Genomic DNA, 15,765 nt, shown 5'->3' with positions numbered 1-15,765 from the left:
CTATTTACAATAATGTCATCTAAATAGTTATAAATTAAGTCTAGTTGCAAATTTAGTTAAATAAATCGTTTTCCTCTAAAGATCTATTCATACTATAATAATTTATTAAAACATTAATAAACTTTATGATTAAACATAGAGGTAAATGTTTTGATTGATTAAACAAATTACAAAAGATATATACCAAAAGCTGATCATTTCAATAGGATCCTCTTGGGGTTTTAAAATTATTTTCTTGTTAATTTGTTTTCTTTTTCTGCTATCCCCCTCTTATGATCTCTCTCTCTCTATCTCTATCACACATATTTGCCACTGTCTTTCACTTATTATTATGTTTTGTTTATTTAGCGTATAAACAAAATTGTTGCTAATTGCAACTAATTGAAGTTTTGCACAATTCAATGCGAAATTCACGAAAATTCACACAAAATAACCAAACATAAAAAAAGAGAAAGACCAAAATGCAATTTTCGTTTGCAAATTAAGTAGCAAAATGTTGTGTATATCAAGTTAAATAAATAAACAAAAAGAAAAAAGGAAAAAAAAGGCGAGAAAAAGACAAATAAATAAAATTACCAACAACCAAGAAAAAGAGGTAAAAAAAGCTTGTGCCAAAATTTTGCATACTTTAATCAAATTGAATTCTATTTATTCCCGATGGATGAATAATTTTCAAAAGTATCAAATATATTCACAAATCTGTTTAGTTTGTCGTCTAATTGTAATTGCTGATCTACAAATGGATCATCGATTGCTGGCTTCGACTACGAGTAAGAAGTTATCGTTATCGTTGGTGATGTGCATCGATATCGATAAAACGACAGATAGTCGCAGATCTTTCTCTTCTTCTTCAATTTCTTACATATTACCCATTTGGTGAGGGTATCTAAAAACCGAAAATGTCTTCATCAATGTCCGGACCCCGCAATCCCCTATCTGCCCAACCCCTCTTGGCCCCGTCAACTTGGGCTTTGCTTTGTATATATTTAAGCTAAATTAATGGACAGTCCGCTTAGTTATTTTTTTTTGTTTTTATTTTTTTTGTCGATTCTCGCGATGTTTGTGTGTTTGGTTTCGCGTTTTGGAGCAGGGGGATGATTGAGGGGAGAGGATTTTGTTTGTCTAAAAAGTTAAAGCTACCTACGCTCATTTGTTTTTAGCATTTTCGTTTTTTTTTTTTTTTTTTTTTTGGGGGTCTATGATTCATACATACTTTGTACACAATTTGAGCTTAATCAATAATCATCAATCGTCGTCGTCGTCGTCTCTCTCTCTCTCTTTCTCTGACTTGTCGTCTCTTACAGGGATCCAGTTAGGGGTATTCACGCATAATGGATGACCATAAGCTGCAATTATTGATGAGGGGTTACCCATTCCATTTACCATTTTTATTTTCGTTTCAATTTTCAATTCAATTTGCATTTAGCTTTGGCTTAGCTTGACTCTCTGTCTACAGTTTTATTACAGTAATCAATGCTAATATTTGTACATTTTGTTTATTTATCTTTTCAGCTCAAATCAACAATTATAGATATACAGCAAAAATACAGTTTGTGCATTTAATGGTAAGTCAAAGAGCAAGGCCAATTTGTCTATAATCTATGTCTATCTACACATATAAAGATTCATTAAGGGAGACCTCTATTTCATTAACACTTCAAGTGAATGATTAGCACAATTTAATTGTTATAATAAAGTCAACTTCTTGGAACTAAAAGCTATTCATACATAGGGTACAATAGGGTTAAGGCCAGGACCGAATTAATTGGAAATACTTTCAAAATTATTACAAGTACTTCTTTTAGGAAGACATATACACTCATGGACAAAATAATAGGTATCAGCTTTAGGACTTAGGACAAGTGTCCATGACAAGTTCTACGATTATAAATTTGATTCCCAATGATTAGTGGAAGTATCATGAATTAAAATAAGTCATTACCAGTAATTATTATTAGCCCTAACAAATTTTTTTTTCACCATATTTCGTAATATACCCACTTTTTCAGTTTGTGTTCAAAATATCTGGTGATAATTTGAAAATTATGTAGCAATGATTCAATATTCAATTGAGTTTTGCTAAATATTAACAATTATTCTCGATAATTTGATCTATATTCGTGGGCATAGACGACTTTGCAGGTCTCTACACGTATTGTTGCACCCTGTATTTCAGTATTTTACCCTGAAAATTCTGTGCTGTTAGGGCAAGCAAGATTAGCAATTGGTCCTTAAGGTTGTTCTAACTAAAATAAAGGTCCAACGACTTACTTTTGCACTCTATTTTTTTTGTCCATGAGTGTAAAACTTTTAATGTCAAACTTAATACATATATTAGTGAGCTTTACTTCAATTTCTAGGGCAACGAATGATACATTCATTCAATATTTAATTTTGCTTATACACAAAACGGTTATTGCTCCCTCTCCCTGACCAAAAACAATGTAAACAAAACGTATGTATGTAAATCGCAAAAAGTCACAAAAATAACCAAAAAGTAAATATCTAAATATAATATGCATATAAACCACACTGTGGAGAAGGAGGTGGGTGGTGGGAGGAGGAGGAGGAGGAGCTTGTGGGCCTGGTCAGCTTCCTTGCAAAACAAAATTATGACGACAAGCGGCAACACGCACAAAAGTCAAACGAAACGAAATCAATCAAAGACGACAGCGTAGAGCAAAAAAAAAAAAGAAAGAACGAAGCAAAAAATTGTTAAACACGCAATCAATTCATAATAACCAAGGGGGGGAGAAGGAGTCGGTACATGAAGTCAAGGTGAGGCCGGGCATAAACTGTTGATGGCCAGCAATGAGTGGGTGGGCGATTGATGGGCTTTAAGCCCAAGATCTCGAGACAATTGGGCGCCAGTCGCTAGCCCAAATCAATCAAGGCAAGAAAAACGCAGAACAGGAACAGGACAACTGTCACAACGTACACACACACACACACACACACACACACACACACACAAACACACACACATATATATGTAGTTGGTATGCGCAATTTAACCTGACTGCCAATTTTGCAACTCTCGCCTCGATGCCATTTCCATTTCCACTTCTTTGCGCTGCTCACTCAATTATCATAATTGCACCCTCACCAACCGCCATCGCCATCGCCAGCACCACATCCTAGAGACAGAGACAGAGACTAACAGAGAGAGAGAGAGAGTGACAGAGAGAGAGAGAGAGTAATCCAAGCTGAAATGATAATGTCGGCGCCAGTATTTCCGCTCGTATTAACGACGCCAACAACAACTGAACGACCACCCTTGGAAAAAGCTATACACGCCCAGCAAAGAGCAAGCGAGAGAGAGAGACAAAGCAGGCGGGAAAGATAGAGAAAGAGAGATTGAAATGGACGCCTGCGTGTGCGGACATGTCCATGTAGTGGCTGACTGACACGCACAATTAAGTGCCCACCCTTAGATACAGTTCTGTTCTGTTCTGTTTTTTTTTTTTTGGCGCCCAACGTGTGGGCACTGCGACTTGGACTGACTCAAGGATAACATTAGCGGCGTCGTCGTCGTCGCTAGTTCAAAATCAAATCAAATAAAATGAAATTTACTACGCTCACGCACGCATTCCCCACCTCACCACCTTCAACCACCCGCACCCCACCCCCGCGAACACCCTTACGACCTCCAACCCCAAGTGTCTCCTATGTCTAGAGAGTGCGGTCTTTTAGTTTTGCGTCTTTCAACTAGTTTTTTTTTCTGATTTCGATTTAACATTCTCATTTCCGTTTCGCCTTAATGCACTTGACCTTCAATTTCCATAGATTGTTGCTTAATTTCCAAACGAATTCAATCTTGATTCGGAAATTATGCGAAATTGGAATAGTTTTTCAAGTTTACTGGCGGTTAATTTTGTTTGGTTTCAATTTCATTTCATTTCAATTCCATATCATTTATTGTTCATTTTCCGTTTCATTTCGTTGGTTTTTTTTTTTTTTGCTTTTTTTGTTCTTGTGCCTCAATTTAGTTTGACTCAAATGACAAAGGACACGCAGCATGTCCTTGTGACCATTGTAAAGTTTCAGTTTGTAAATTCCATTAGGATTATATTACAACACACACACACACACACACACACACACACACATATGAAGGGAAGCCACAGAAAAGAACTTTGCGACGACCCCATAAAAAAATAGTGGAATTTCTTCTTCTATGCTTTTTATTATCCTTAGCTGAGAGTTGGCAACAGCAGCAGCAGCAGCAGCAGCAAATGACAAAAAGTTCAAATGGATTAGGGCCAACAAAAAATAAAAAAAAAATGGAAAAAAAAACCAAGCGGAAACCCAACAAGGCGTTGCCTAGTTTCAGAAAGAAAGCGAAAGAGGGAAAAAGAGAGACAGAGAGAGAGAGAGTTAGAGGAAAAAGGAGGTATAGGGACGTAGAAAGACATGTGCGTGCTGAGCAAATGCCAGGATATGTGTCAAGGACATGCTGAGAAAGCAACTTTCACTCCCTCCCCCACTCTCTCTCCTCCTTTCTGTGTGGGCAACATTTGATATATGGCAACTTAGTTGACTTGGGCGTGCCTAACTGCACTTTACTAGGTGTCCTTCCCAAGAAGGCAACGTACACACACACACACACACACATACATACACATTAGTTAGAAACATTCCCAGGACGCTAATTGATACTTTTTTTTTTATTTTGTTCGCTAATTTTTTTTGTTGTTCTTTGTTTGTTTTTGTATTTTCGGCACTCCCCCTAGGGCATAAATTTGGAAATTCCTTTGACAAAAAAAAACAACAAAAAAAAATACCTGGGAGTGGTTCCTTTTGCCCTGATTCCTGGGTTAAATATCTCTAACCTAATGAAGTGTGTGATGTCTCCCGTCTCTATATCTCTCCCTCTCTCTCTCCGTCTATCTCTCTTGATCATTCTATATAAACGAAATAAATATTTATCTTGATGCTCATTCTCGTTTCGTTTTTCCACACATTTCCCCGAATCAAAAGAAACACAAAAATTGTTCCTAAAAACATTTGGGCATCGGACAGCTGGCAGCTGGCCACACATCGACACAAGTGTAAAAATTGAGCACGAATGCACCACCAACCACCGCAACCACCACCACAGAACATCTCCCATTTCCGTCACCTCCACAATATTTATACACAAATGTGGCACAGTGGTTACATACATATCTTACGATCAACAATGATCTTCATTTAGGGTTACCACACACATAAACATTTCAAGATGGCCGCCCCCGATGTTAGGGGTCACCAATTTTAACTGACATTACTGTATATGGAATTATGTTGTTAAAATTTGTTTAAAATTTTTGTGCTTTTCTAACCACTGTAACACATTTTCCATTAGCTGTTACATTACAACAAAAACTAAAACTAAAAAAAATTCCATTAGATTTACTTTGTATATGTATATGTGTATGTATGTTTGTTGGTGTTGTTGGTATTCCATTTTGGTCGTTCTTCGTTCTCGATTCTCGTTTGCAATAAATAAACACAATAAACATTTTTAATGCGAATTCCTACCATAAAAAATCACAATGTTGATGCTTATGATGCCCGTTGCTCACTTCATAATGATCTTGACGATAATGTTCAAGATGATGATGATGATGATGATGATTATGACGATGACGATGACAGCTGTCGCATGGCAAGAAAGAAGCAAAAGACAAAGGCAATGGGTTCCTTTTAGATAGTCGAGGTGTGAAAACCATTTTAAATGGCTTAAGAACCAAAAAAAAAAAAAACTCGAGCAATTGCTAAGGCTTTTTTGATAAAATTCCAAAAAAAAAAAAGAAACGACCCACTCATAAATAACAATAAATACTCACATACGACATGTGTGTGTGTGTGTGTGTGTGTGTGTGTGGGATGTGAGCAGTAAGTTTGTTTCTTCTTATTGTTAGTTGTTGCCTTTGCTGATAATGTCAGCTAGTTTACTAGCCATATAATCAACATAAATCGTTTTCATGTCACAAAATGTATTAACATTTGAAAATTAATTAGATTTTCTTAAATCACAAAACCAAACAAATATAGAAACTGGGCATACAAAAAAAGAAACAAAAACGAACAAGATGAAGGAAATGAAACATACCTGACATAGCAGGCAGGAAGGGGCAGGCAGGAAGGGGCAGGTGAAAGGGGCAGGTGGAAGGGGCACGTGGTTGGGTTGGTTGGGAATCTAAAAACAAGCTCTAGATAAGAATTCTTTGTCGCTCGTTTTGCGCTTTTGCCCCTCTGATAAGACATCTTTTTGACATATAAGACACGGCAGCTCTAGCTGATAGCTTTCTGATAAAGTTGGAGTATGAAAGTTTGTTTTTTTGATTGTGAACGTCCTTGCATACATACAAAAATATGTACATATTGCTCTATATCTAGGGGTATACACTGCGTATACGCATTGCATTTGACATATGTATGTATGTGTGTCTGTGTGTGTGTGTGTGTTATCTATGGCGAAACGAAGGTGAGCTAGGAGAAATGACTAATGAAAATGAATTGCTCAAGATACACTTCGACGAGATATGGTTGATAGGTAGAACGGTAACGGTAACGGTATGTATGTATGTATATAAAATGCGTACATCAGTTGACGCATTTCGAAATTGCACGATTGCAGGGCAAGCATTATGTGGCACTTGGTAGAGACACTACTTACCAGTCTTACCAATACAAAAAATAGGGATTTCCTGGAAATATTTTCCACGTTTATTGTGATTAGGCCCTTTAGACATACACTTCAATTCCAATTAACTAAAAAGACTGATTAACAAACATTTAATAATCACCTAAACAATCGAAAATTTGACAACTCATGGAATACTTTCTTTGTTATTTCTTTGGTTTGGTTTTTGAAGCCATATTTTCGAATGGTTGTTGGATCTAGAAGTAGTTTCTGGAGTTCTTTAACATAAAACTTGAATATAAATCTTCTTTTGAAAATTGACATAGAGCCTTAAGGGCTTAAATACAAGTTCTGAGACCAATTTGGGATAGTAAAATCTGTGATTTCATATAAAGAACTCGATTTTGGTTAACGAAATTTCAAAAGTGTAAGGAGAGGAGAGGAAATTTCCCTCATTTCCTTCCCCAAGGATCCGTCACAAAATTATTATAAATTATTCCACAATAAATAACTCACCTATAATTCATTATTTTTCCATTTTGATAAGAATTGATGGGAAAATTCTTTAACTTTAGTACCAATATATATAAAAGAACAACATGATCAAACGATTTGGCTAAAGAACAAAATTTTCAGAGCAATATTTGGTATATTTGTTTAGTAAAAAGCAAAATTATTATTTAAAATGAAAACTAAAGCCTTAAATTAGCTTCGATGCTATATATATATATATGTATATATTTACTTGTATATAAAATTCTATAAATTTGATTATCTGTGAATTTTATTTTGCCGTTTTTGTTTTTGCTGATTAGATTACATTTCAGTTTTATGACATATATTTCTAGGCTTTTTCTGGCTTGACTTAAGTTTCATTGAACCAGCTAGCCACCCCATTAGCCTACCGCCCTTTGCCACCCCACACCCCCCCCCCCCCTTGGATACCCTGCACACACACATCTAATTTCCATAATTTTTCATTTGGCATAAAATTTCCTCTTGACTCCATTTTCAACAGTTTTCTATAAATATGTATGTGAGTGAGAGAGAGAGAGAGAGAGAGAGAGAGAGAAGGGAAGTTGTGGGTCAAAATTGTTTTCCCGCTGTTTATTTTCCTTGCCGTTTTTCTTGAACGTTCTCAAATTTTAATGCTAAAAACGTGCAATGAAATGTTTATAACTGTAAAACTAGTGCCACGCGTTGTGTCCATAAGTTTATATACTTATATCCGCTCCATCAACCATTACCCCCCCACACCCCACCCCCCTGGAAGAGCTCTCTGTTCCATGTATCTCTACAGGACATTTTTGGCACAAATGTTCTACGGGTGGTCGTTCCAAAATGTGCGAAAATTTTCTTGGCGCATTTAATTTTTATAACATTTTTATGTGCTCCCAACCCAAGCCAACTCCTCCTGCCTCTCTCGCCCCCTCTCTCTCTCTCTCGCTCTGGCTTCTCCCCCACTTCTCTCCTGGAGCGTTGGTAAGTGAATAATAAATTAATTGAATGGCCAGACCATTTTTGGGACACAAGACATCAAGACCAAGTTAGAGAAGCTAGAGAGAGAGAGACATGGTAAGAAGGAAAGGAATTAAAGAAGCTCCATGGTGGTCGTTTCAACAGTTGGTGGGTGGGTGGTTTTGGTGGTTGAATTGGTGGGTTGCTATTCGCTTAAAAAAGAAAACCTAATCAAAATGCCTAATTAAAGTGTAAATTTGTTTCTGTTTCTCCTTGTATTTTGCTTGCTTGCTTTTCTTTTTTTTTTTGTGTTTGAATCAATGACACTTAATTAGAAACTATCAAGGGATAGAAAAGACAAACTGCGAGTGTGTGAGAAAGAGATAGACAATGGTGGTGGATTGGTGGTGCCCCATTAAATGTGGCAATTTTGTATCTATAGGGAAGATACTTTGCTTCTATCTATTGAACGATTTTGTTTGTCTTTGATGATGATGATGAGGAGGAGGATGAGAAGCAGGAGGTTAGTTGGATGATGATGATTGTTTGGCTTTGGCTTTGGCAATGCTTTTAATTAAGCCAAAGAGACACACCAAGAGAGAATCGCAGAGACGTAGAGACAAAAGCATAGAGAACAACAACAAGGAGGAAGAAGTTATTTTTATGACCAAACAAACAATGAGTAAAACTCATCAGAGAGAGGGAGAGAGAAAGGGCCAACACTCACTCTCTCTCTCTCTCTATATACATATATATATATATATACCTAGAATATACATATATATAATAATATATATAAACTTTTTGTGAGATTACCAAAGAGAAAAAGAAAAACTTGCAAAGTTTTTCACCATTGATTGGTTTTAACCCTCACTTACACACACACACACACACACACACACACACACACGCACACACCCACACACACACACACACACAAAGATATATAAAATCCTAGAGATAAAAACAATCACTTTAAGTAGATAGTATTCGAAGTTGGCTAAACTTTTAATCAACTCTTCTCTAATTGATGAAATTTTGGCAAATTCTTTCTTCAACTTTTCAACAATTTAAAGTGATATGATGTAAACGAGTCAACAACTTTTAACAGAGCCAATTATATATATACACAGATGTCCAGTTGATATAACAACCCTCTTTTTTCTGGTTGCCACGTCTCTGTTTTTTCTTTTTTGCCTTAACTTAAACGACCAAAACATTCATCCATCCCATTCATCCATCCATCCATCGTTTTGTATTTATTTGTTGTTATTCATCATAATTTTCGCTTTTTTTGAGAAATTTCGAAAATGCCTTTTTGTTATTGTTGTTGTTGTTGTTGTTGTTGCTGTGCCACGCCCACACGTCTCTATATGTAGACACACACACACACAAACACAAACATTCGTATCTTGTATCATTTGAAATGCAATTTGCTTTTAAGCTGTTTCGCTGTTTGTGTGCTGTGTCTTTTTAGCCTTTTCGCTCGTTTCGTGTGAAATCTGGAACTGCAGCTAAAGCACGTACAAAAAAAAAAAAAAATAAGTAAATAAAAAGAAAATGAAAAAAAAACAAAACAAATTTAACAGTGAAATACTGATGCTTAAGTCAAAATGATCGACAGCAGCAATACCCTGCATTAGAATCGAATATAAAAGATTTGCATCAAGTATTTTAGATCACATCTTTCATATTCGTTCCATTCACACATTCCCCATTCATTAACTTTAGCGATCCTCCATCTATTGTTCCATTCCATTGTGAATTCATTATTAGGATCACCTTAGGATCATCTAGTAGATAGTTAGATCAAGTGTTTCATATTCGTTCCATTCACACATTCCCCATTCATTAACTTTAGCGATCCTCCATCTATTGTTCCATTCCATTGTGAATTCATTATTAGATCCTTAGGATTCTCTAGTAGATAGTTTCACACTCTAATTCTCTTCAGTAATCTTTAGATTTGTTTTCATGCGTTTTAGTTACTTGATATTAGATCTTTAGAAAGTATCTTTAGACTTAGATTGGCTCAAGTTTAGTTACAATCAGCTGTAAATCTAACAATAGCTCTGGGCCAAAAATCGAAACGAATAAGTTGTTTAATTGATCTTGTCATAGATTCTAGAGATATATCTACAGACTAAAGACTTGCAAGCTTCAATAGAGAAAATCAAGGCGTAGTTCCACTCACCGATCACTTTACAGTGCCTCCCATTTGTGTATTTTGTTTGACTAGAGGGTATCGAAAAGCAAACCGAACAACCGCAAACAAACAACATGATAAAAATTTATAATAAATTGTTTTGTAAAATGTTTGTCTCTTCTTCAATTTTTTTTTTTTTCGCATTTTGCATATTATTGCGCTCCAAGAGATATGTACGTATAGAGTTTTGAATGGGAACACACATATCATTGCGATTATGATTATTATTATTATTATAAAAATTATTGTGTTGCATTTTGAAAAGCCAAGTTATATTATTTAACTTATTTTATTTTCGCTGTAATGGAAATGATTCATTGTATAAATGTTCATGGGTTTTTTATTTTTGTTGCTTAGTTTTTATGGCAGGACGTGACTAGTACGAGAGTATCGATAATTTATTCCATTTCGGTTTTAGTTTTCAATTTGACGGTTTTTTTTTTTTTGTTCGATGTTGTTGTTGTTGTTTCTGTGTCTGTTTCTGTTCATACTACTAAGACAAACTGATGATCAATTTATGACTTTTTGGGTTGGAGAGAAAGCTATAAATAGTTTTGCCAAATCTTTTTTGGAAATGTATAAGGAATTAATGTATAAAAATAGGTAAAAAAAATCTATTTACATAAATTTCGAAAGGCCTGTGAGGCGTGATTCACACATGAGAGGAAGCAGAGGAAAATTTCGCTGTGAGAAACAAACTTTTATCGATAAATTTAACAAAAAGAATTGATATAATATTTATTTGTTAGCCATTCTTATAGATTAAATTTACAATAAAGTTTGCTAAAAACGAAATAGAAAACTTTTTCGATAACTGTCGATAAAAACTATATAGGAAACCTTTTCGATAACTTTTAAAAAACCATTTACCTTGTGCATTTTGAACTTTTACATTTGAAATTGATTAAATACTCGAGATCTACTTGTATATATATATACCCAGCACTTGTCGGCCGATGTGACAAATCAACAAATCACAGAGGAAAAATAAAAAACCAAACAGTCGAACGTTTTGTCGCTTGATTTATGAGTAAATAGCAAATAACTTTATTTTAGCAAAGAAATGAGGAGAGGGGCAAGAGGGAAGGCAAATCAATGGAATGTTAATGACTAAATCTATCTATCTATATATGTATGTATGTATGTGCCTATAAAGACCAACATACTTATACTTATACCACATACTCATAGTAAGTAGATAAAGTGCCCTGCTGGGTGGAATTGCCAACAGTTTGCTAACAAAGTCTTCTCTCTGTTTGGCACAAAAATAAATCGAAATGAATACACACAGCTCAGCTCAGCTCAGCACAGAGCCTCCTGTCAATTATTAATCGAATCGAATCGGATTTTGTAACTCAATTTGACATAATCATAAATAAATTTCTTCAAAATTTGCAAACGTTCTGCTCGACAAAAGTTAAAAAAAAAAGTGCAAAAATGACTTCCGTTGTTACGCGACAATTAATTGCCATTTTGGAGAAGACAGTATCGCCCGACAAAGATGAGCTATTTTATGCAGAGAACATTTTGGAGCAGGCAGCTTCTGGCAATTTGCCAGAGTTCCTTATGGCTCTATCCGAAATTCTGGTTAATATAACAAATAGTCCTGTGGCTCGTATAGCGGCTGGCCTCCAATTGAAGAACCATTTGACCAGCAAAGATGTGACGGTTAGTCAACAATATCAAGAGCGTTGGCATCAATTTCCCGATTCGACAAGAGAACTCATTAAGTATAATATTTTATCAGCATTGGGCACTGAGAATACACGACCTTCATGTGCCGCTCAATGTGTGGCCTATGTGGCCGTTATTGAATTACCCATTAATCGTTGGGGCATGCTAATTCAGACTCTCGTCAATAAGGTGGTCGACGTGGCATCAAGTGAAATGCATCGTGAATCAGCCCTGGAAGCGATTGGTTACATTTGCCAGGATATACAATATGGTGTATTGGAGACTCAATCGAATCAGTTGCTAACTGCCATTATTCATGGTATGCGTGAATTGGAGCCCAGTAACCATGTCAGATTGGCAGCCACAACGGCATTGACTAACTCCTTGGAATTCACAAAGGCTAATTTCGAACAGGATATGGAAAGGAATTTCATAATGGAAGTGGTGTGCGGGGCAACACAATGCCCGGATGCCGAAATCTGTGTAGCTGCTATGCAATGTTTGGTTAAGATTATGACCCTGTATTATCAGTTTATGGAACCATATATGGCTCAAGCTCTATTCCCCATCACATTGGATGCCATGAGATCAGAATATGATGCCATTGCCATGCAGGGTATTGAATTCTGGTCGAATGTGTGCGATGAGGAGATCGATTTGGCTATCGATTCGGGTGTATCCAAGCATTATGCTCGCGGGGCATTGCGATTCCTTGCACCACTGTTGGTTGAAAAATTGACCAAGCAAGATGAGTGCGATGATGAGGACACTTGGAGTCCAGCTAAAGCTTCATCAGTGTGCCTTATGCTTTTGGCCAATTGTTGTAAGGATGAGATTGTTCCGCATGTGTTGCCATTCATCAAAGAGAACATTGGATCGCCCAATTGGCGTTATCGTGATGCAGCTGTTATGACTTTCGGTTCGGTTTTGAATGGCTTAGAGCCAAATACACTGAAACCACTTGTCGAACAAGCCATGCCCACTCTTATACGCCTGATGTACGATCCGAGTGTCAATGTCAGAGATACAACTGTTTGGACCTTTGGACGCATTTCCGATATTATCCCAGAGGCCGCTATAAATAGGACATATCTGCTAACCCTATTGGAATGCCTTGTCGCTAACCTGAAATCGGAATCCCGTGTGGCGGCCAATGTTTGTTGGGCATTTATTGGTCTGTCCAATGCTGCTTATGACGCCGCTATGACCGCCGAGGGAGAAACTCCAGAAACCTATTCGCTATCGCCGTACTTTGAAGTCATTATCACACACTTGCTGGAGTCAACCGATCGTTTCGATGGTGGTGCTCAGTCCAATTTACGTAGCGCTGCCTATGAGGCTCTAATGAATATGATTAAGAACTCTCCACGAGATTGCCATTTGGTTGTCCAGCGGACAACAATTGTCATTTTGGAACGTCTCAATCGGGTTATACAAATGGACCAACATATCAATAATCACAGTGATCGTCATCAGATCAATGATTTGCAATCTCTTCTCTGTGCCACACTTCAATCGGTGTTGCGCAAACTACATAAAGAGGATGCTCCACAAATATCGGATGCCATTATGACATCTCTGCTGGCCATGTTCCAATCGAGTGCTGGCAAATCGGGTGGTGTTCAAGAGGATGCCTTAATGGCTGTGTCCACATTGATTGAACTTTTGGGCATACAATTTGCCAAATATATGCCAGCCTTCAAGGATGTCCTCATCATGGGTCTAAAGAATCACAATGAATATCAAGTGTGTTGTGCTGCTGTTGGTCTTACCGGTGACATTTGCTGTGCCCTAAAACACTTGATTGTACCCTATTGCGATGAGATAATGTCCACCTTGATGAGCAATTTGGTTGAGCCAACTTTGCATCGCAGTGTCAAGCCAGAAATTGTATCAGCCTTTGGTGATATGGCTCTAAGCATTGGCAGTGATTTCCTCAAATATTTGAATATGGTTCTTGAAATGCTAAAAGCTGCTTCCAATTTGCAAACTGATGCCAATATTCACGACGAGTATATCAATGAATTGCGCGAAAGTGTTCTCGGAGCCTACACGGGCATTATTCAGGGTCTTCAGGATGATGATGTATTGCATATGGAACCGCATCTAATGCATATAATTGGATTCATTAAACGTATTGCCCAAGAGGAGGGTCATGTCTCTGATACAAGGATGGCCAGTGCTGCTGGATTGATTGGTGATTTGTGCAGTTCGTTTGGGCCACGTCTTTATCCATTGCTTGACGATATGATTATCACACAATTCCTGGCTAAGGGCAAACGTTCCAAATTGCAACGCGCCAAAATGCTATCCACTTGGGCAGCCAATGAGATTAAGAAAATTAATACCCGAAGTTCCAGAGCGCAGTAAATTTTCATAGAAATTTAAGACATATTGTTTATAGAAAGGTATTACTATATACATATATATACAATACTTTATTTTTTAACCAAAAAGCTCTAGTACAATTATTATTTACATTTAATTACCAATTTTTGATCTGACCTCAAATGTCTCACAATCAGTTCTCAGTGAAGCAAGAGAGAGAGAGGGAGAGAGACAGAGAGAGAGAGAGAGAGAGAGACTGGTGTGGCATGGTTTAGAGTCAACTGGCCGCTACGCATGCGTCGTTTGCCACATTTGGTCAGAAAACTCCAAATCAGCTAAAACGCAAAACGAATTGAAACATTTTTCAAGATTTTTCGTTGCAAGTCACAAGAAAAAAAAAAAAGCATTAAAAGCTTCCCCTCTAACAAAAAACAAAAAAACCATGCGAAAGTCATAAATCATATTCTTTAGGGGGGAAGCGGAGGGGGTTAAAAAGGGGTTTCGGTTCTGCCTTCCTTCCAGTTTTTTTGTTGTTTCGACTTTCAATTTGCCCCCACCGAGAGTGTTGCCTGCCACTGACTGAGAGACATCATAAAAATAAGAACCACTAAAACTTATAGAGCATGTCTTAGATGAGGGACAAGCAGCCAAGCAGCCAAGCAGCCAAGCAGCCAAAACATCCATTGGAGACCATGATAAATGGCCAAATGTGAAACAAAATTGCCCAAAAACTTAAATGAGAAATTGCTTATGCGTGTGTGTGTTTGTCTGTCTGTGTGTGTGTGTGTTCTTATTTTTCTTAATTTTTCTGACAGCTCTAATTTGCATTTTGAGTGAAATTATGTTTGAAAAAGAAATAGAATACCATATAAATATATATTTTCAAAGAAAATCTTCTTGTTTTGACACAAAAATCTATATGTACTTTATTATTTCTAAATTGCAAACTGAAAAGTTAGACTAATAGACTAACATGTTAGATATTTATAAGTTTAAATTAAGCAGATTTAGCTTAGCTCTCATATATATGCTTATATATATATATATATACCTATATTTATACCTTATACCCAAGTTGGCGAGACGACTTACTTACTTCATTTTTTTTATATATGTACATATGTATACAAAAAACTGCTAAAGCAAATAAGTCTTCGAAATCCATTTCCTTTACCAAAGTTGTGTGTAAGAAAATTCTATCTGTTTTTTTTATAGAAAAGGCATTGAAAAACAAAGCCATTTTTTTCAAATTTTTATAGAAAATATGAATTGAATGGAATATTTTATTTACTTTCCTTTGTGGTTAAGGGAAAATATTTTGCAATAAAGACAAGGGATAACAGCTGCCCCTCTAGAATGTTAAACTTTATAAAAATTTTTAAATGAATTCATTCAATTTAAAATGAAATTTCTTACAAAATTAGTAATCATGACCAATTTTTAAAAAAATGTTTGTAATTAATTTTGA

General features: G+C 36.4%; 1 protein-coding gene across 2 annotated transcripts in view; it reads left to right on the top strand.

Moving 5' to 3' along the window:
- The window catches only part of LOC6641119 (importin subunit beta), a 34,696-nt gene that overhangs the window by 18,109 nt on the left and 822 nt on the right, over window positions 1–15,765 (top strand). The window contains exon 2 of one of the 2 annotated variants that reach the window (XR_006954330.1): window positions 1,513–1,565. Coding sequence is in view for 1 of the 2 variants with exons in the window: in XM_047011135.1 (XP_046867091.1) it covers window positions 11,733–14,339 (2,607 nt within the window). In the remaining variant the exon portion in view is untranslated. Of the gene's footprint in view, window positions 1–1,512; window positions 1,566–11,631; window positions 14,378–15,765 lie in introns of those variants that run through there. The other variant, XM_047011135.1, reaches the window with a different exon arrangement.

The sequence above is a fragment of the Drosophila willistoni genome, assembly GCF_018902025.1.
Source record: "Drosophila willistoni isolate 14030-0811.24 chromosome XL unlocalized genomic scaffold, UCI_dwil_1.1 Seg141, whole genome shotgun sequence".
Classification (NCBI taxonomy): Eukaryota; Metazoa; Arthropoda; class Insecta; order Diptera; family Drosophilidae; genus Drosophila; species Drosophila willistoni.
This window is presented reverse-complemented; position numbering and strand designations above follow the sequence as displayed.